This window comes from Culex pipiens, chromosome 2 (assembly GCF_016801865.2).
Source record: "Culex pipiens pallens isolate TS chromosome 2, TS_CPP_V2, whole genome shotgun sequence".
Taxonomy (NCBI): Eukaryota; Metazoa; Arthropoda; class Insecta; order Diptera; family Culicidae; genus Culex; species Culex pipiens.
The window spans coordinates 111,254,423-111,276,836 of NC_068938.1; the positions used below are offsets into that span (position 1 = coordinate 111,254,423).

Sequence of the window (22,414 nt, forward strand, 5' to 3'; positions counted from 1 at the left end):
TCAGGTCATAACTCCCGGGAGTTCCTGGAGGACCCATAACAATCCAACATGGCAAAGGGTATCCATCGTGGTTCAGTGAAGCTACCTGAAGCTATACCGATGGTTAATACACCCATATAGACCCCCGTTGATCAGGTAGATCATCAGGTCATAACTCCTAGGAGTTTCTGGAGGACCCATTACAATCCAACGTACCCCAGAGTATCCATCGTGGTTCACTGAAGCTACCTGAAGCTATACCGATGGTTAATACACCCATATAGACCCCCGTTGATCAGGTAGATCATCAGGTCATAACTCCCGGGAGTTCCTCGAGGACCCATAACAATCCAACATGGCACAGAGTATCAATTGTGGTCCACTGAAGCTACATGAACTTATACCGATGGTTAATACACCCATATAGACCCCCGTTGATCAGGTAGATCATCAGGTCATAACTTCCGGGAGTTCCTGGAGGATCCATTACAATCCAACATGGCGAAGGGTATACATCGTGGTTCACTGAAGCTACCTGCAGCTATACTGATGGTTAATATACCCATATAGACCCCCGTTGATTAGGTAGATCATCAGGTCATAACTCCCGGGAGTTCCTGGAGGACCCATTACAAGCCAACGTACCCCAGAGTATCCGTCGTGGTTCACTGAAGCTACCTGAAGCTATACCGATGGTTAATACACCCATATAGACCCTCGTTGATCAGGTAGATCATCAGGTCATAACTCCCGGGAGTTCCTGGAGGACCCATAACAATCCAACATGGCGAAGGGTATCCATCGTGGTTCACTGAAGCTACCTGAAGCTATACCGATGGTTAATACACCCATATAGACCCCCGTTGATCAGGTAGATCATCAGGTCATAACTCCCGGGAGTTCCTCGAGGACCCATAACAATCCAACATGGCGCAGAGTATCAATCGTGGTGCACTGAAGCTACATGAAGTTATACCGATGGTTAATACACCCATATAGACCCCCGTTGATCAGGTAGATCATCAGGTCATAACTTCCGGGAGCTCCTGGAGGATCCATTACAATCCAACATGGCGAAGGGTATACATCGTGGTTCACTGAAGCTACCTGCAGCTATACTGATGGTTAATATACCCATATAGACCCCCGTTGATTAGGTAGATCATCAGGTCATAACTCCCGGGAGTTCCTGGAGGACCCATTACAAGCCAATGTACCCCAGAGTATCCGTCGTGGTTCACTGAAGCTACCTGAAGCTATACCGATGGTTAATACACCCATATAGCCCCCCGTTGATCAGGTAGATATTCAGGCCATGGCTTCCGGGATTTCATAGATGCCCAGATTTGTGGATGGCCCCTTATCCGTGTTCTGTGGATGACCCTTTATACAAATGTTCCATTTTTATGTAAATAAAGTACATTAAAAAAGAAAACCCCGTTTTACGCCAAAACCCCGAAATAACGCTCCCCCGATTTGCGCTCAAACCCCGAAATAACGCTCCCCCCGTTTGCGCTCAAACCCCGAAATAACGCTCCCCCGAATTGCGCTCTCCCCCGGTGTGCGCCCCCCCAAAAAGAGCGCATATGGGGGATTTAGTGTATATGAAAAAAGTGGATTTTTGATGAAGCATTTTCTTCAATTTATTTTTTCTTAACATAGGATGAAGCTTTTTTCAATCTTTTTTGCATACATTATTTTACAGTTTTATAGTTCATCTCAATAATCTTACCGTTAGCCAGGTGAATTTAAACAAATGGAATTTCTGATTTACAGATTTCCATAACCTTTGAATTTTTGAACCCAAGCCCCCCCCCGAACAAAAATCCTGGCTACGGCCCTGCATACAATTTAATATGGAGAAAAAAAAAGTTGCTCAAATCAATTGATTCATAACAAAAATATGTTGAAACGATGAAAAAATGATACCCACGCAAAAAACATCAAAGTTTTTAAATAATAACCTTAAATATGTTTTTTTTTTAATTCGAAATCATCGATACTTTTAACTATTTGTCAAAAATACCCTTCAAATATTTTTTTTGATTTATCGTGGAATTTGTTGTATTTTGGCTGAAAAATAACCCGCTAAACTAAAATAGGTGAAATAGTTCATTAACAAATTATAATGTCCAATGCGCATTTTTTAAAGAAATGCATTGAATTTTATGATTTTCAGAGATCAGCAAACTCTTTCATGTGGTGCAATACTAAAACATGAAGAATCTTCTTCAAGCTCCCCTCCATGTCAACATTATCACTCATTACACCAGGTGAGCTGTTTTCACCAGAAAGTGGATAACATACACTCAAAGCAGTCTCGTAAATGATATAAACTCAACAAGCACAAATTCTAGAATGTTGTTTTCCCTTTATAAAAAAAAAAACTCACTGTTGGAACCCAAATGCAAACAAACAAACAAATATGAAAATGCATCCACGTGTTTTGCGTAACTACGCGCGGGGAAAAAAAAACGATATGAAAAAATGAAAGCCACTCACCTTCCGCCGTCTGCAGGCCAACGAGCTCCGAGTATTCGCCCTCGCCGGTGCTGTTGAAGGCCTTCACGCGCGCGTTGTACATCGAGTTGAAGTGCAGCCCGTCGACGGTGCAGATTGTCTCCTTTCCGCAGTACACTTCCTGTTTTGGGTTGGGGGTAGGGGGGGTGGCGCATTTTCCACAGCAATGGAGAGGAAAACCCGTTGTCGGAGGGCGCATTTCCAGGCGGAAATAACGAAAAAGAATGAAGAAAAATACAGCAAAATGTTAGTAAGGGGATGATGTTATGCTGCTGCTGCTGATTCTGGGTAGCATAAAAAGGGGAGAAAGACATAAAAATGTAAAGGAGATCCTTTTTTCACTGGCGAACAGAAGAGCAGAGGAAACAGGAACTTTGTCGTGGTTAAAATTCTGAAGCAACTTTTGGCTCCAAATCCACACGACTCTCTGGTGTTGTTGCTGTTGTTGGGGAATAAGATTATCTTTATATTTATTCACATCGTGTACTTGCATTGTATTATTGCCAGACCGAGCTGTCAACGGAGCGGAAATGCTGTTTGACAATTAAGTGAGATTCTTCAAAGCAATTTTGTAGATTGCTGGCGGGGGGTTCAAGTGAAGTGCGACTTGTGTTTGGAATATCCTCATTATAATGAACGTAATTGTTGTTCTCAACTTTGATCAAAATCCAAAATGATCTTTCAGAATTTAACAAATTTACAAAAGAGTCTTTGATTTATTGAAATTTAAGCTGATTTTACAGTTAATTTCTCAAAAAATAGTATGTCTCATATTATTTTACAGTGGAGAAACAGCAAATGGAACAGGTTTAAAACTGCGTTTTTACCTGTTTTGATGAAAATCCTTGATAATGTTGAATTCCCATCAAACCAGGTTTGAAATTTTACGTCAATTTTACAATAAAATTTCATTCCATGTCATAAACGGGTAATTCTCCGCCAACTCACACAGCAGTTGCCCCGACCCCTCTTCGATTTGCGTGAAACTTTGTCCTAAGGGGTAACTTTTGTCCCTGATCACGAATCCGAGGTCCGTTTTTTGATATCTCGTGACGGAGGGGCGGTACGACCCCTTCCATTTTTGAACATGCGAAAAAAGAGGTGTTTTTCAATAATTTGCAGCCTGAAACGGTGATGAGATAAAAATTTGGTGTCAAAGGGACTTTTATGTAAAATTAGACGCCCTATTTGATGGCGTACTCAGAATTCCGAATAAACGTATTTTTATCGAAAAAAACACTAAAAAAGTTTTAAAAATTCTCCCATTTTCCGTTACTCGACTGTTAAAAAATTTGGAACATGTCATTTAATGGGAAATTTAATGTACTTTTCGAATCTACATTGACCCAGAAGGGTCATTTTTTCATTTAGAACAAAATTTTTCATTTTTTTTTTTCTAACTTTGCAGGGTTATTTTTTAGAGTGTAACAATGTTCTACAAAGTTGTAGAGCAGACAATTACAAAAAAATTGATATATAGACACAAGAGGTTTGCTTAAAAACATCAAGAGTTATCGCGATTTTACGAAAAAATGTTTTGAAAAAGTTGGTCGTTGTTGATCATGGCTAAGGCTACCAACTGTACGGATTTTTTCCTTACCATACGGATTTTCGAACCTCTTCGCGGATTTTTAACAGGCCGGAATTTTTGTAGGGAATTTTACGCATAGTACGGATTTGTACGGAATTTTAACAACTTTTTAATCATTGAATTTCTTTTTGATTTGGTCGTAGCTTTTGTTAACTAGAAATTTTTATTTTTCTGTGAGTTTGATTTAAAAAGGGAGAATTTTCCGGGGTTGCCTCAATTCAAACTTGATTATCAATAATTTTAGAGTTTTTGAACAATTGTCTTTCATATTTCCTTTAAAAAAAACTCTAGAATTGTTCTTTTAGAAATTCCTTACTAAAAATATTTATCCATTTCCAAAAGCCTTCTGAAATTTGTGAAAACATTTGAACATTTGAATTAACAAATCTAGAGTTTTTTTTAAAGGTCCTATAAACTGTTGTGTTTCACATGTTATAGGACATTTTCAATAAAAAAAACTCTGGAAAAGTGTTCGTGAAAACACTAAGAACGATATTATTCGTAAGAGCAAACTTAACATTTCGTAAACTTTTATACGTTTTGCAAAAAAGAGAACATAATGATTTGATTCAAATCACGGTTTATTTTATGAATACATTTAAACGTGCAAGTCATAAGCACTCTGATAGCATTTTGTGAAATTTGTTAGCTGTAAAAACGACACAGTTTTATGTTTTTAATTCTCAAATTTATTATATTTAAGTTATCTAAATAATTCATTGACAGTTTTTGTTACACCATGGTTTCATATCGGCAAAGTGTACGGATTTTTGCTCAGCAAGTGTTGGTAGCCTTAATCATGGCCGTTCATGGTCACCCGCGACAGACACGGACGACGAAACAAAGAGAAACGCAAAAAGTAACTTTTTCAAAACTTGTTTTCGTAAAATCGCGATAACTCGTGATGTTTATGAGCAAACCCCTTATATCTGTATATCAAAATTTTTGTAATTGTCTGCTCTACAACTTTGAAGGACATTGTTACACTCTAAAAAATAACCCTGCAAAGTTAGAAAAAACACAAAATTTTAAAATGAAAATTTTTGTTCTAAATGAAAAAATGACCCTTCTGGGTCAATGTAGATTCGAAAAGAACATTAAATTTCCTATAAAATGACATGATCCAAAATTTTTTACAGTCGAGTAACGAAAAATGGGAGAATTTTTAAACGGACCTCGGATTCGTGATCAGGAACAAAAGTTACCCCTTAGGACAAAGTTTCACGCAAATCGAAGAGGGGTCGGGGCAACTTTTTCCGATTTCGTGTGAGTTGGTAGAGAATTAACCAAACACCATTCTGTTTAGCTACATACTTTGGGAACAATGTCACTCAAATACGGAAATATCATTTTGCTCCGGAAACCCGAGAACACAGACTTAAGTAGTTCCCCCCAAAAATATAAGCGACAAACGCTGTTCACAACTTTCCTGTATAGTGTCAAACTGGCAAATCCGACCAAGTTTGATGGGTTATCCGCAAAGCCTCCAAAGCAGACATTCTTCATAAATATTTGAGCATGCTTTTGCCCACACCGCCCACCTGGTCAGAAGGAGGAGTTATTATAACCACCCCCACCCTGTTGCTGTTGATTTTTCCCTGGCAAAACTGTGGCAACGTTAGTTAATCTTCCTCGCACCACACTGACTGTTTAAGCATAGAGAAGAGAGCCACGTCAGACACTCTTGTCAGCAGCACCAACGAATGACTCCTCGGTGGCCTCGGATGTTTGCGCTGTGTCCAAAAATTTCATCACTCCCACTCCTCTCCGTCGACCGAAAGAGCTACGAAGACCAGCAGAAGAATAACAATTTTCACTGAACCTGTCATAAAATATTTCCCCAAAGGAAACAGGTCTCATCTACTTAGTCCAGCCCGGGGAAATTCTCTGTTCATATATTTATGAACAGTGGTCCCATGGGTATTAACAAAGTTCTTATCTGTTGAAAACAAGTTGTACAACTCTTTAAAATTTAAAACATAAATAGTACACAAAATTTCATTTAAAATTATTAAAGATTCAAAATCATCAAATTGTAAGTTTTCAAAATCATAGCATCACTGTAAAATATCCTCTCTGGCGTTTGAACCCACTGACAGTCATTCCAACGGCATCAAAAGGAAAGTGGAAGTGGTCCACCCACATTGCGGTGTGAACCTGGATGAAGAAGAAGAACCGCAGAGCTTCAGAGTTTGAGTGGCAACGCAGCAACCGTTGGGCTTTACTTTCACTTGGTAGGGGCGTGAAGTTGCCCAAGATTATAACAATTTTACGTTTTTCATGTACTAAAATCACGGAGATATGTACTTATTTTGGCAAATTTTATAAAAACCTGTTCTAAAAAAAACAAACCTATCAAAAATTGCATGAGGCATTTTGCTTGGTTTGTTCTAGAGGTCGTATAGAGGATGCCCCGATTTAGTTGAAACTTACAGGGTTTGTTTGTCTATGGTTCATTCCTTCCCAAGTGGACTGCTCATATTTGGCATGGGGATTGTGTTTGCCTCAAAAACCAGGAATCCCAAGTTTGGTGACATTTGGTCAATCCACGCACCAGTAGCGCCCCCCTTTTTTGAGATTTTAGAAAAAACCTCAATTTTAGGTTATTTTCCTAAGCGGTCATTCTCAGCCAACTCACACAGCAGTTGCCCCGACCCCTCTTCGATTTGCGTGAAACTTTGTCCTAAGGGGTAAATTCAGGCAATGATCACTAGGGTGGTCCAAATCCGGGTTTTCTCGGGGCTACCCCCTGAAATCAAAGATTGGTCCATCACTAAGCTAAATTCCAAATTTGAGCTCATTTTGACCACGGGAACCCCTCCCTCGGATAGCGTCGAGAAACCCCGAATTTGGATAACCCTACTGATCACGAATCCGTACAGAATATTAAATTTCCCTTAAATTGGCATGTCCAAATTGCCAATTGTTTATGGTTAAGTAATAAAAAAATGCCAGATTAAAAAAAAATACGTTTTTTTCCGAAATTTTGAGTACGGCATCAAATCAGGCGTCCAATTTCACATAAAAGCCCCTTTGACAAAAAATTTTCATCTCATCACCTTTTAAGGCCGCCAATTACTGAAAAACATGTATTTTTCGCATGTTCAAAAATGGAAGCGGTTGTACCACCCCTCCGTCACGAGAAATAAAAAAGGACTTCCAATCCGTGATCAGGGACAAAAGTTACCCCTTAGGACAAAGGTTCAAGCAAATCAAAGAGAGGTCGGGCAACTTTCCCGGATTTCGTGTGAGTTGGTAGAGAATTACCCTATTGAAAACTTAACATAATGGCAACTTTTACGTAGAATCCAATGGAATACTCAAAATTTACATACAAGTTTGCCAGATATTAAAATTTTGCTTTTGAAGTTTTAAAATGTATTTTCAATCCCTTGGATGAACACTTACAGCGAAAATGACAATTGCACTCGATTGCTGAGAGTTTTTAACATTAAATTCAATTTAAACCTCATTGTTTTTTGTAAATTGAATAATTCTTGAGATATCACTTTTTAAGTTGGAAAGTTGCTTAGCAAATATTTTCCTAATCCATCCATTTTCTACGATATATTGCTTTACAGCACATTAGGCGTCATCCATAATGTATGTCACGCTCTAGGGGGGGGGGGGGGGGGGGGTGTGAGCAAGTGGGACATTACGTATTATAAGTATAGGAAAAGCGTGACACAGGGGGGGGAGGGGGGGGGGAAATTTTGGCTGATTTTAGCGTGACGTACTTTATATGCCTTAGGCCATTTTCTCAAAAAGAAATTTCATCAAAACAATGATTTCAGTAATCCACCCTAGGGTGGTTGGTGCCTTCCTCACATTTAAAGGGTGCTATCCAAAATAGACACAAAAGGGTGATGTTTTTCAGTGTTTTATCAATTTGACTCATTATTCATACCACTAGATTGGATAGTCTTCATATTGCAGGGCACTTATATGCTTACACCTTATGATAGGGTAGCCAGATTCCCAATCCAATTCGTGCTTGTTGAAAAGGTCTTTTGATTACCTATCCAACGATATGTCGCATGAGAGATCCGGACATCGTTTTCATCAAAATATCTGAGATCCTGATTATAAATAATTTGATATGAGATTTTTTTTTTTTATTTAAAATCGAAAATATACGTAAATATATCCAGTTTTTCAGAAAAATAAAATAATAGAGAAAAAATGTAAAGCACTAGGCATTTTGCGGACCTGGTAATTCAAATTATAATATTTTTTCCTTAAATGCCAATTTAATGCTGAGATTTGCTGAATACAAATTTTAATTCATTTTATTGTTCTACTATTTTCACAACCAAATCTGAATTTCCAGACCAAAATATGATTTTTTTTTTCAATTTCGGGAATTCCCGGGACAAATTATAGAAAATCCCGGGATTCGGGAATTCCCGGTTTAGGAAAAATTCCGGGATTTTTGTCCCGGGAATTCCCGGGATGGACGCACTAATCCGGACAACGGTTTCATCCAAATATCTGAGATCCGGCCTCAAAAAAGTACATAAATGTCACAATATAAGCACCTTGCTTATAACTTTTAATAGGGTTGTCAGATCTTCAATGTCTTGGACGCGTTGGAAAGGTCTTTTGATTACCTATCCAACGATATGTCGCATGAGAGATCCGGACAACGTTTTCATCAACATATCTGAGATCCGGCCTCCAAAAAGTGCATAAATAACACTTAAGTGTTTATAACTTTTGATAGGGTTGTCAGATTTTCAATGTCTCGGACGCGTTGGAAAGGTCTTTCAAATACCTTTCTGAAAATATATAACATGACAGGTTTTCTTACAAAAACTAACATAATCCACCTATGTGGTTGGTGCCTTCCTCACTCTTTTCCAACAATGGGTGATATGTAATATGATGGGTTTGGACACAAATTTGATCCAAAAAAACACACATATCACTCAAGGGCTCATAAGTGGCATTATAAGTGGTCAGAACTCGAGACAGGGTTGCCAGATCTTCAATGTTGTAGATTCGTTGGAAAGGTCTTTCAATTACCTAACCAACGATGGGTCGGATGATGGATCCGGACATTGTTTACATACATTTAAATGAGATCCGGCTACAAAAAAGTACATAAATATCACTTAAGTGGTTATAACTCGAGACAGGGTTGCCAGATCTTCAATGTTGTAGATTCGTTGGAAAGGGGTCTTTCAATTACCTAACCAACGATGGGTCGGATGATGGATCCGGACATCGTTTACATACATTTAAGTGAGATCCGGCTTCAAAAAAGTACATAAATATCACTTAAGTGGTTATAACTCGAGACAGGGTTGCCAGATCTTCAATGATGTAGATTCGTTGGAAAGGTCTTTCAATTACCTAACCAACGATGGGTCGGATGATGGAACCGGACATTGTTTACATTCATTTAAGTGAGATCCGGCTTCAAAAAAGTACATAAATATCATTTAAGTCGGGATATCTCGAGACAGGGTTGCGAGATCTTCAATGTTTTGGACTCGTTGGAAAGGTCTTTCAATTACCTAACTAACGATGGGTCGGATGATGGATCCGGACATTGTTTACATACATTTAAATGAGATCCAGCTACAAAAAAAGAACTCGAGACAGGGTTGCCAGATCTTCAATGTTGTGGACTCGTTGGAAAGATCTTTCAATTACCTAATCAACGATGGGTCGGATGATGGATCCGGACATTGTTTACATACATTTAAATGAGATCCGGCTACAAAAAAGTACATAAATATCATTTAAGTCGGGATATCTCGAGACAGGGTTGCGAGATCTTCAATGTTTTGGACTCGTTGGAAAGGTCTTTCGATTACCTAACCAACGATGGGTCGGATGATGGATCCGGACATTGTTTACATACATTTAAGTGAGATCCGGCTACAAAAAAGTACATAAATATCACTTAAGTGGTCAGAACTCGAGACAGGGTTGCCAGATCTTTAATGTTTTGGACTCGTTGGAAAGGTCTTTCAATTACCTAACCAACGATGGGTCGGATGATGGATCCGGACATTGTTTACATACATTTAAGTGAGATCCGGCTTCAAAAAAGTACACAAATATCACTTAAGTGGTCAGAACTCGAGACAGGGTTGCCAGATCTTCAATGTTGTAGATTCGTTGGAAAGGTCTTTCAATTACCTAACCAACGATGGGTCGGATGATGGATCCGGACATTGTTTACATACATTTAAATGAGATCCGGCTACAAAAAAGTACATAAATATCACTTAAGTGGTTATAACTCGAGACAGGGTTGCCAGATCTTCAATGTTGTAGATTCGTTGGAAAGGTCTTTCAATTACCTAACCAACGATGGGTCGGATGATGGATCCGGACATTGTTTACATACATTTAAATGAGATCGGGCTACAAAAAAAGTACATAAATATCACTTAAGTGGTTATAACTCGAGACAGAGTTGCCAGATCTTCAATGATGTAGATTCGTTGGAAAGGTCTTTCAATTACCTAACCAACGATGGGTCGGATGATGGATCCGGACATCGTTTACATACATTTAAGTGAGATCCGGCTTCAAAAAAGTACATAAATATCACTTCAGTGGTTATAACTCGAGACAGGGTTGCCAGATCTTCAATGTTGTAGATTCGTTGGAAAGGTCTTTCAATTACCTAATCAACGATGGGTCGGATGATGGATCCGGACATTGTTTACATACATTTAAATGAGATCCGGCTACAAAAAAAGTACATAAATATCACTTAAGTGGTTATAACTCGAGACAGGGTTGCCAGATCTTCAATGTTGTAGATTCGTTGGAAAGGTCTTTCAATTACCTAACCAACGATGGGTCGGATGATGGATCCAGACATAGTTTACATACATTTAAGTGAGATCCGGCTTCAAAAAAGTACATAAATATCACTTAAGTGGTCAGAACTCGAGACAGGGTTGCCAGATCTTCAATGTTGTAGATTCGTTGGAAAGGTCTTTCAATTATCTAACCAACGATGTGTCGGATGATGGATCCGGACATTGTTTACATTCATTTAAATGAGATCCGGCTACAAAAAAGTACATAAATATCACTTAAGTGGTTATAACTCGAGACAGGGTTGCCAGATCTTCAAAGTTGTGGACTCGTTGGAAAGGTCTTTCAATTACCTAAATAACGATGTATAACATGATGATGTTTGGTTCAGTTTACTGCCATTTATTCATCTTCCGAAAATATGCGAAAACACATTTTTATACATAACTTTTGAACTACTTATCGAAACTTCAAACAATTCAATAGCACCGTATGGGACCCTAAACCAAGTAGAATGCGACTGGTTTGGTCAAAATCGGTTCAGCCAGTGCTGAGAAAACTGCGTGACATTATTGGTCACATACACACACACATACACACACATACCCACACACATACACACACACATACACACACACATACACACACACATACACACAGACATTTGTTCAATTTTCGATTCTGAGTCGATATGTATACATCAAGGTGGGTTTTCGAGCTTTTAATAAAAAGTTCAATTTTAGAGCAGGATTATAGCCTTACCTCAGTGAGGAAGGCAAAACCACCCTTTTATAATCTTCCAATTTTTTGTCAAAATTGTTTTTTTAGCATAACTTTTGAAGTACTTGACTAAACTGCATAATTTTAAATAGTGACTTATGGGACCCCAAGACGGATCGAATGAGGCCAAAACGGACAAAATCGGTTCAGCCAGTCTCGAGATAATCGAGTGACAATTTTTTGATCAACATCCCACCACACACACAGACATTTGCTCAGAATTTGATTCTGAGTCGTTAGGTATACATGAAGGTGGGTCTAGGAGGTCTAATTGAGAAGTTCATTTTTCGAGTGATTTTATAGCCTTTTCTCAGTAAGGTGAGGAAGCCAAAACGTTGTGATTTTAAGAAATGAGAATGTGTAATTCTAACAGAAAATTTCTCAAATTTATTTTTTTCACATAATTGGAATTCTTAAAAAAATCCATGTAAGATTGAAGATTTCGAGTTGCAAATTTGATATTATAAATAACCATTTAATTTGTTAAGTTTTTAATAATTTGTCGGATAAGCTGTACCGCCTACTTGATAGATCATTTGACATGCTATCTTGCCGCACGTCTCTTTTTGACGTTTCGAGAAAAATGCGTTTTCATTAGGGACCTTGAATAATCAAAAAATTGAGCACACAATGCAAACAATAACAAACACTTTTTGTTTGGTTTACCATTCTGTGCATTATATTAAAGTTTGGTTGAATTTGGTTGCTGGAGTCCCAAGTTATAATTACTAATGGTTACGATATTCGAGAACGTACTTGTGTCAAACACGTTCTGACCTGAAATCACTTTGCATTTTGTCGCACTTACATCAATTTTCAGAGTGTGAAGAACATTTTAGTGCATTTCAAGCCAAAAAATAACAGTTCAAATTTCGAACATAAATACTCAGGAATCATGCTTGTGAAACTGTTGAGCTGTAAATCCATCAGATAAATAAACATTACAATGTATATCACAGGTTGAAGCTACTTACAGCAAATTGGACAATTTACTCCCAGTAATTTCTCAAAATGAGTCATAATTGTATAATAATTACACACGTTATCAAGGCAACGCAATTTGGCACCATTGCCTTGGTCGCTTCAGGGAAGGATTTTGGCAAGGCCAGCGCAGTAGTGCCAACAAGTGCCCCACGGGTAAAGACCCGGGATCCCGACCCCGTGGATGATTTACTACCCAGAAACCGCAACCTAAGTATATTTACTCACACTTACCCTAAATTCGCCACCACTGCCGTCGTCCAGCTCCAGGACGTAACCCTGCACAAAGGAGTGACTCGGCGGCTGCCATGCAACAGTTACCGAGTTGTTTTCGGCGGAACAATCCTCGGGAATTATGATCGGTGCCAGGGGAACTGTGGAAGGGGGGCCCAAGGTTGTCACGGGGTCGGAGATGTCCGTTTCCGACGCGATGCGATGTGATGATGGCGAAGAGCCAGGAAAATGGAAATGAATAATTTGAATTATTAATATTACGCTGGGGCACATTTTTGGCAAAAGAAGAGGGAAATGTGTTTTTTTTTGCATTCACATTTTTGGAAGGGAAAAGTTTCACTCTTTTGTCGTTTTGGGAAGGGCAAATTAAAGTAATCAAAAGATCATAATAAAGTTTAAATGAACACTGAATGGAACAGAAATGTGAGCTTTTTTATGGCAGTTGGGGAAAACGATAACCTTTAAGTTGATATAACCTTCGTCGCAACTAATCAGCAATGATGAGCTTTTGAAACCGTAATTGGTCTCATTTTACCTCCATCAGACGTAAATTTCATTCATACTTTGCATCTGTGCGCTGATTGCAGTTGCGAATCTATAATAGGCCCAATAAATAAACGAAAATGCCATGAATGAACAGCAAACAGCTCTCGAGCCTCCTCCGATAGGCAAAAGAGGTAGGTAATTGCCAACTAAATGTGCTCTGTGCCTTTTAAGGTTAAATCTACTTAACATGCCTCAATTGACCACACTTCTCCAGTGCTGAGGCTGACGGCGGGCGCGTGATCTTGCCATCATCGGCCAAATGGCGACGAAATGCACCTTGTTGAGCTGCCTGCCACGGCGGTGATTTCGAAAACCCATCCAATCCACAACCGAACCGACACGGTTCACTTCACAGCCTTCGGGATGATTGATCTGTGGACGGTTAGATTTCATTTATCATATTGACTCTGGTCTGCTGTGCACTCAGTTTGCGTAAAAAGGCAAAGTTAAACTTGATTTCAATCTATTTCGAAAAAACTGTGGTTCAATGTGTGGTTTAAATTTTAGTAAACAAGATTTGATATTTGAGATAAGTAATTGAAAGGTTATCCTAATAGACTAAAAGTTGAGAATCGAGATTGATTTTTATTTATTTTTCAGGATTGTTCAATCGTTGAGAACTGATTTTAATTATTCATGTTTTTTAAGCAGTATGTAACAAAAATTGGAGTGAAAATTTATTAATTTTATTAAGTTAAATTCATTTTGTTTAAGAACATGTTGATGACAACTGGCGATGAGAAATAAATATTGACTTTATTTGATAAAATAACATTTGAAAAATCTTCATTTCTCACGCCAAAAATCTAACCTTTTTTTAAAAAAGAACATCATTTTGTAAATTTTCGGCTAGACTTCTACGAGAAATTCAACAGCTTTTTAAATAAAAGCATTAAAATTTTCAAAAATCTCCATTTTAAGAACGGTTTATCTGATCAGATCAGATTAATTGTTGTATATCTTCATCACATTATTTAGGCAAAATAGAAAGACGCTTCATATCAGTAAACTTAAATCCTAAAATATATATTATTATCTGTTTATTTTTGAGTTTTTGGTTTCATTTTTAAACTTTCAATGCTGAACCGATAGGAAGTTTCAGATAATATTTTTTAAATTTTTAACAAATGTTTCTTCGAAGAGATATATCTTTTTTAAATGCACGATTAAAAAACTATTTGAAATGTCTTAGCAAAAAACCGCATTCCATTATTTTTTTTGCTTGAATACTATTTGCAGTCAGGATTAGTGTCAAACTCCATAGCATAACAAGTCGACACAAGTGCTTAAAAGTTGAAGTTTTTAACACTCGTACATTTATCCAACGAGGTTTACCGAGTTGAATAAATATGACGAGGGCTGAAAAAATCATGTTTTGCAAAGAGTTACTTACAACATTTTTTGAAATTCTGGAAAACGCTTTTTGAATGCAATTTTATGTCAAACATCCATGTATTGAATTAATTCATCGTTTAAATCAAAAAATTCAACTTTCAGCACTAATTTTAGTGCTGAAAAGTTCTACTTTGTTTTTGAAATGTATTAATTTTCCATTCTATATTTTTTGGATTTTCCATTTTAAAACACTTTTTTCATTCAAATGCCTTGGAATTAAATGTTTTTTGCCCCCTCTCAACTTTGGACCATGTAAAATTTTCTTATTGAACTATGCTCAAATACTTTTTAATATTATTTACAAAAAAGAAATCCTTTCTGATCAATTTTTTTGTAGTAGCAGTTGATTTTGTATTGAAATGCTTATAACATAATTTTAATTAAAAATATTTAATACTAAATGAAGCAAAATTAACGTTGTACCTTTTTTCCACTCCTGAGTTTCTGCACCGAGACTCTGGGCACAGAGAAGAGACCTCAAATCTCAGGTGAACAACATCGTTTAGTCTCAGGCCAACCTGGCAGAAGTGGTTTTGTACCGTATACCTCCCAGTCCAAGAGAATTCGATTCTGAGGCTTTGCTGGCTGGACAAAACCACAACCATTACAGCTTATTCGATTTAATTTTGCCTTAAGCTTGGCTCGGTGTTTGGCTTTCCTGTGTGAATGGTGCTGATAGTTGTGTTTGTTGATCTTTGAGCTGCAAAAGATGGGAAAATTTGCATGCCAATGAGGAGAGTTCCACCGGGGAGGGATGATCGGTGAATTGCTGGATAATGACACAATAGGTGGGTACTAATTTATTTGAGACTTATGCATTCGAGGAAGCTGATTAATTGTGTTATGAATTTCCTTTGCATTTATTAACAAAACTTAAACTTAAACTTAACTTAAATGATAAAAGTTTAAATTAATTTGAAGCAGATTAAATAAAACGTATAAAACAAATTTTGAGTATTTTTGTTACTTCAATTATGCAAGTTTGTTTGTGATGTTAATTTGAACGGGAGGATTCTTATGTTTCTTTAATTCACTAATCGAAAATCAAGTCAAAAACAACATTCATTAACAAAATGTTCATCCCTTTCCCCACAGCTACAACAGCTAAACCACAACATAATACGCTCGGCAACCTCTGGCAACTGTTCCAAATCCTGTTACAGAGCTAACATTCGATATTGATTAGCATTCCATTTTCACCCACATTGCATTGCCCAACGACAACGCCGATGCTGAAAACCAGAGCCAAAGCTCAAACCCATTACTGCTCTCTAGAGCTGGAACTGCTGCTGCTCCTGCGGTTAGTTGTCGATGATGGGTTCAGTATCTGGCTGCAAATCTGGTCTCCAGTTCCACAGTACATCAACACAAACGGCATGGCTCCATCCGTCACGAGCAGGCTGGCAGCATCCAGGACCGACCTCCATCACACTCCAACGTGGACTGGGCTAAGCCATGCATGACTGTGGAATAGATTCGATTAAATCTAACCCAGGGCGTGCAGATATGCACATATGCAGCATGAGATTCAGTGTCGTTTCCGGAAAGAGAAAGAGAATGAAAGTGTGCTGCTGCTGCTGCTGCTGCTGGTCCTCCTCTTAATGGTTGCCATGGGCACTAACCATCATTGTTGCAATTTGCTGCTGTAAGCTTTCCGGGAGAGAAAACTGTGTGCCAACAAGAAACTGAAAACTGTTCAGGGATAAAAATTTGAGCTTTCCTCGGGATTCGGGACGGTACAAATGCATCGAAGCTGATTCTGGATCTAGATTGCACCAGAAACGGAATCTCGGTTACATTCCACAGGGTTTGCAATTGCATCCGATTTACACACTTGACCAAACTGACGATTACACAGTCGTCTGGACTTGGACCACTTCGGGGTCCGAGAGTAAGCAGTTTCGAAATCGGGCGATTAGACTGAGCTCCAGATTGTGTTGGTTGATTCGTTACACTCATCGATATCAGTTGTGTGCACAACAAGTATTTGCAAGCTTTTTATTCTGATTGAAGAATTACAGCTTAAGAGCGAGTCCACGAGCAAAGCATACCCATCTCGCATCGACCTCACCACTCTACCAGAAATTTTTAGGGGTTGTTTGTACATATAAAACTAGCATCTGGCCAAAATATGAGCACTCTAGGTCAACGGGAAGTGGGGCAAATCGGGACACAAAGTTTAAAGGTTCAGAAACGTCAAAAATCTTAAAAAGGCTATAACTTTGGCAAAATTCTATTAAATTTCAAAATTCAAAATGCATCTGAAAGGACTCAAAAAATGCAACAAAATTCATTCCGATTGGTTAATTCTAAAGGGAGTTATTGGCATTTTAGTGAAAAAATAGCATAATTTTCAAACTCAAATAAAAAAGTGTTCCATCCAGATATCAACTCGGTTCGACCTGCAGCTTGTAGGGGACATCTGGGACTACCATTAGAGGCTGAGAACGCTTTGGGTAAGGCAGTTTAACATATTAAATAGACACTTTTATTTTTAGTGAAGTTTTTGGTTGTGAATTTTTGCTCGGGGGACCCCTTAGATCTCATTTTCTGGTGATAATTTTATCATATTCGTGTTCCTGAGACAATTTCACAATAGAAACATACATAAAAATGTTTATTTTGATCCAGTTTAACCCTTTAAAAAATAAAAGTTAAAAAAAATTATGAAGCTGCTTTTTTCTGGTGTCATCTAGTATCCTTGGAAACGAACTTGATTTTCAATAAATGTGAATCGAAGATTTTTTTTCAACTTTCATTTTTAAAAGGCTAAAATGGATGAAATTAAACATTTTTATGCATGTTTCTATTGTGAAACTGTCTCAGGAACACGAATATTTCCCACAAAATGAGATTTAAGGGGTCCCCCGAGCAAAAATTCACCACCCAAAAATTCACTAAAAGTAAATGTGTCTATTTAATATGTTAAACTGCCTTACCCAAAGCGTTCTCAGTCTCAGATGGTAGTCCCAGATGTCCCCTACAAGCTGCAGGTTGAACCGAGTTGATATCTGGATGGAACACTTTTTTATTTGAGTTTGAAAACTATGCTAATTTTTCACTAAAATGCCAAAAACTCCCTTTAGATTTAACCAATCGGGATGCTCTACACTGCATTTTGTTGCATTTTTTGAGTCCTTTCAGATGCATTTTGAATTTTGAAATTTAATAGAATTTTGCCAAAGTTATAGCCTTTTTAAGATTTTTGACGTTTCTGAACCTTTAAACTTTGTGTCCCGATTTGCCCCACTTCCCGTTGACCTAGAGTGCTCATATTTTGGCCAGATGCTAGTTTTATATGTACAAACAACCTCTGAAAATTTCAGGCAGATTGGTGAGGTCCAAACGAGGTCCCATACAAAGGGGTATGCCCTGTTCGTGGACTCGCTCTTAAATTCATTTCATGATAGTTTTCGGCGCATTTCTAACAATACTGTATGATCATAAATATTTACATAATTTACATGTTTGAATAGTTTGAAAATTTCATAATCTGCTGGAACTTCAAAAAATGATATTTTTGGAAGATCTAAATAATCTAAAATACATAAATAAATAAATATTTGCATCTATAATGCCGATAAATGAAAATAGTGTAATCGGAAAACGTTATTTTTCTAAATCAGCTGGAGTATTTAGTATTTAGGTAAATTACACTAAGTAAAGTAGGGTAGAGTAGTCATCAATGAGACACGGGGAACAATGTTAAAATGGCTCTCACAAGTCGAAGTTTTAACCAATCAGGCTCATATTTGGAGGAATGGTGTGTCTACTAGATACACGTCTGCCATAATAGTGGCTTTGGATATGGAAGCTCCCTTGCAAAGTTATTCATACATGTTTGATTCTGGGGTGTAAAAGTAAATTATGACTAAAAATTACATTTTCGCTCTTAGGCTGCCATTAACACAAAAACTAATATTTCTCCAAATTTCTTTCGTCATTTCACAGGGCATGAGATAGGCTACAATGTCCTATTATTGAGTTTGGCCAAAATTTAGAATATACCCAGAATCCAGGGCTGTCTCATTGTTCCCCACTCTTTTCGGCCCATGGGTAACAATGAGACACTTTGATTTTTCTTCATTAAACTTTTCAAAATCTATGGAAATCTTTCAAAACATGAATTGGAAGTGATTTTTGGCATATTTATTGAGTTTGAACTTCATTCAATCAAAAATATAATGTTATTTGGTATAAATATATGAATTTTACAAAATTTAAATATTTTTTAGTATAACTTTTGTTAATTAAAGTTACAAGTTGGCAAAATTGCTTTAAAATGTTCAAGGCAAGTCACCTGCAATGGAACAATATAAAAACATGATGTTTTACTAGAAAATTTTTGATTTTTGTAGAGTGTCTCATTGTTCCCGAGCTGTCTCATTGTTCCTGCCAAGTGCGTCTACAATGAGACAGTTGAATAACACTGGCTGTAGGCGTCAGATCGATCTCATATTTTGGTCAATCTTAGAACACACTAAAAGAAAGAAAGCGCAACAAAAAGCTCATTAAAACATGCTGATGAAAAAAAAAAAACAAAAATCGTTGAATGTTAAAAACCAAAAGTGTCTCATTGATGACTACCCTAACTTTTCATTGCCAAAATTTGTATCTTTATAAACACAGGATTTCATTGGGTTTACAAGGTACAAATATGCTGTTTGGAGGTTTTTTTTTTTCAGACATATTGTTCTGCCCAACATTGAAAAAACGGCTAATATCCACTTTTGGCAAAAACGAGATATTAGCACCAGGTGATAGAGGATGTTCCAACGCATCTTCTGAACCTTGAATTCCACTGAAATAGTGTATAGACTTGGCTGCCGATGCGAAAAACCAAACGGCTAATATACCACTCTTATGGGAAATTGCCTTGACGTAGATTTGGTGACAAACACTAAAACGCGTTTTTCTCGGAATACTTGATTTGGCATAATAGCCGGATTTTCAATTATGGTCAGTGTTGAGAAACTGATTAACATAACGTCTGTTGTGTGCTATCTTGTGACAACGATCATTTAGAACTTTTCAAGAAAATCGATTTTTAATGTTTGATGGAAATATTTTAAGGACCATTAGACTGGCTCATCGGTATATGGAAAATATTTTTTTTTAATTTTATGTAAAAAATAATTTTTATTTTAATTGCATAGGGTTGTTTTTGACGCGTTGGATGCGTCTTTTGATGACGCATCCAACGATGGGTTGCATAATTGATCCGGACATCATTTTCAACAAAAATGTCTAAGATCCGGCTTCTCACAAGTACTAAAGTATCACTTTGCTCATTACTTTTGATAGGGTTACCAGATCTTCGATGTTTTAGGCTAATTTGAAAAGTATTTCAAGTATCCAACTAATGACGGGCTGCATGATGGATCCGGACTAGAGCTGAGACTTCGGATATCCGGATAACTTGCAGCATTGATAATTCTATTAGAATAAGGACTAACTCATACATGCCAGCTTTGTCTCACGGCTGTAGGACGACACAAAATAATTTTACATTTTTTCAAAGGACCTTTAATTTTGTATCACATGATTTATGGTCGAGTACTTTTATCCGAAAAACTATCCGATCCGTTACATTTTAATTCTTTTATCTGTTTTGGGTTCCTCAAATATTTTTATCCAAATAATTTTCAGTTCTGATACGATTTTCGTACATCTCTTTTGATTTGGTTTAATTGAAAAGATGATATCTGATTTTATATAGAAATTTTTTTTAATTATCCGGATATCCGAAGTCCCAGCTCTAATCCGGATATCATGTTCATCGATATATCTGACATCCGGCCCCAAAACTACTAAAATATAACTTAAGTTTTCATAACTTTTGATAAGATTGTCAAATCTTCAATGTTTTAAGCTCATTGGAAAGGTCTTTTTTTCTAAAAATTTACAAAAACCACACTTTCTACAATCTTCCGGACTTTGGTCAACATCATTTTTAAGCATAACTTTTGAAGTACTTTACTAAACTTAATAATTTTAACTAGGGTCTTATGGGACTCCAAGACGGATCGAATCCGGAGATAATCGAGTGCATATTTTTTGGTGCACGGACTTACAGACATACACACGCACAGACATTTGCTCAGAATTTGATTCTGAGTCGATATGTAAACGTGAAGGAAGGTCTAGGAGGTCGAACTAAGAAGCTCATTTTCGAGTGATTTGTAGCATACCTCAGTAAAGTGAGGAAGGCAAAGGGACCATCCATAAACCACGTGGACACTTTTTTGAAATCTAAGACTCCCCCCCCCCCCTCTCCCTTCAAGGTGTCCACGTGGTTCATGGATAAGTCGCTAATTACTGCAATTTCGCTACACAAACTTCATCCTCAAGTATTACTTAAAAAAAATGAAGTTTGCGCATAATTGGCAAACAAAAGTTCCTCGGCTTTAAGAACGATGTAAATGAAAAAAAAATTGCATATTCTCAATTAGGTATGAATTAAGAATGTGCGTGATTTTGTTTTCCCTTTTTGTTGACTTAGTTTATCTGACATTTCGTGAAAATCTGGAGCAAAATTTGAAAAGGGCGCATATTCATTTTGTTTGCTGGAACTATTTTGCAAATTTAGAGACAACAGGTAATAATTTAAATAAACCCGCAGGGTAGAAAGGAAGCTGGGAAGATCAGCTATTGTTTCACACATCAAGATTTGTGAAAAAGTTACCAGTTGTTTCGGATTGAAAATATTGTTCCTCAGTTCCAGTTGAAGTCAGTGCTGAATTCAGGAATTATTTTTCATAGATATTAGGACCTGCGGTCTCTGAATCAAATATGTAGTAATTATCACATAGACAATAACATTATAAATTAGGGCGGTTCATCGCTCTTGGATACAACCCAGAAAAAATACTTCAAAAAGCTTTATATGTTTTCAAGTTTCAATGAATTTAGTTTAAAGCATTCATTTTATTTCATTTCGTTTATTGATGAACGAATCGATCATGGCAAAGAAAAAATATCCAAAAGAACCATCGAGTTTCAAGCATGCTTGCAATTTAAAAATGCATCCATTGTACCTTTGAAGATACATAAACCCTTCACTGGAAAATTCTCACACTGCGGAAAAGCCACAAAAATCCAAGGATTACGGTTCCCCCGTGATCGAAGGAAAAACTCCCAAGACCCTTAACCGATGACGTTGACGTCCTCTTCACCAGTTTCAGCAGCAGCGCTCTTGAAGCATCAAATTCTGCTGGTTAGTCAACGACAGGAATCGACAACGAGCGTGACAAACCTCTCAACACATACTTGGCCAGTCCACGCAAACATGACCATTTCCCATCACTAAGCCCTGGCCGCAGTCTGCAGCAGCAGCATCTGCCGTGTTGAGGTTGGTCTTCGTTTCGGTGTTTACTGTACTGTCCTGTGTCCTCACTCTCCCTTCGTGACTCCTCTTCACACAAAAATGTGTCCAAAGGTGAAGAGCATCGACACGACGACGTCGACGATGGCTAATGCCTGATCTTTTCCTCTCCTGGGGTCGTGGAAAAACGTTACATGACATCAAGAGGGTGACACACATTAGCTTGGGTGGAAAAAATACGAACCCCCGACAATACATCGATCTGGTGGGACCAGCGAACA

At 37.5% G+C, this 22,414-nt stretch overlaps 1 protein-coding gene across 1 annotated transcript in view; it reads right to left on the bottom strand.

Annotated features, from left to right (window-relative positions):
• Positions 1–22,414, bottom strand: part of LOC120428156 (E3 ubiquitin-protein ligase TRIM9) — a 74,495-nt gene that overhangs the window by 12,039 nt on the left and 40,042 nt on the right. Inside the window, exons 7-8 of the mRNA XM_039593140.2 lie at positions 12,869–13,008; positions 2,482–2,620 (exon numbers count right to left, since the gene is read on the bottom strand). Of these exons, the coding sequence (XP_039449074.2) occupies positions 2,482–2,620; positions 12,869–13,008 (279 nt within the window). The remainder of the gene's footprint in view (positions 1–2,481; positions 2,621–12,868; positions 13,009–22,414) is intronic.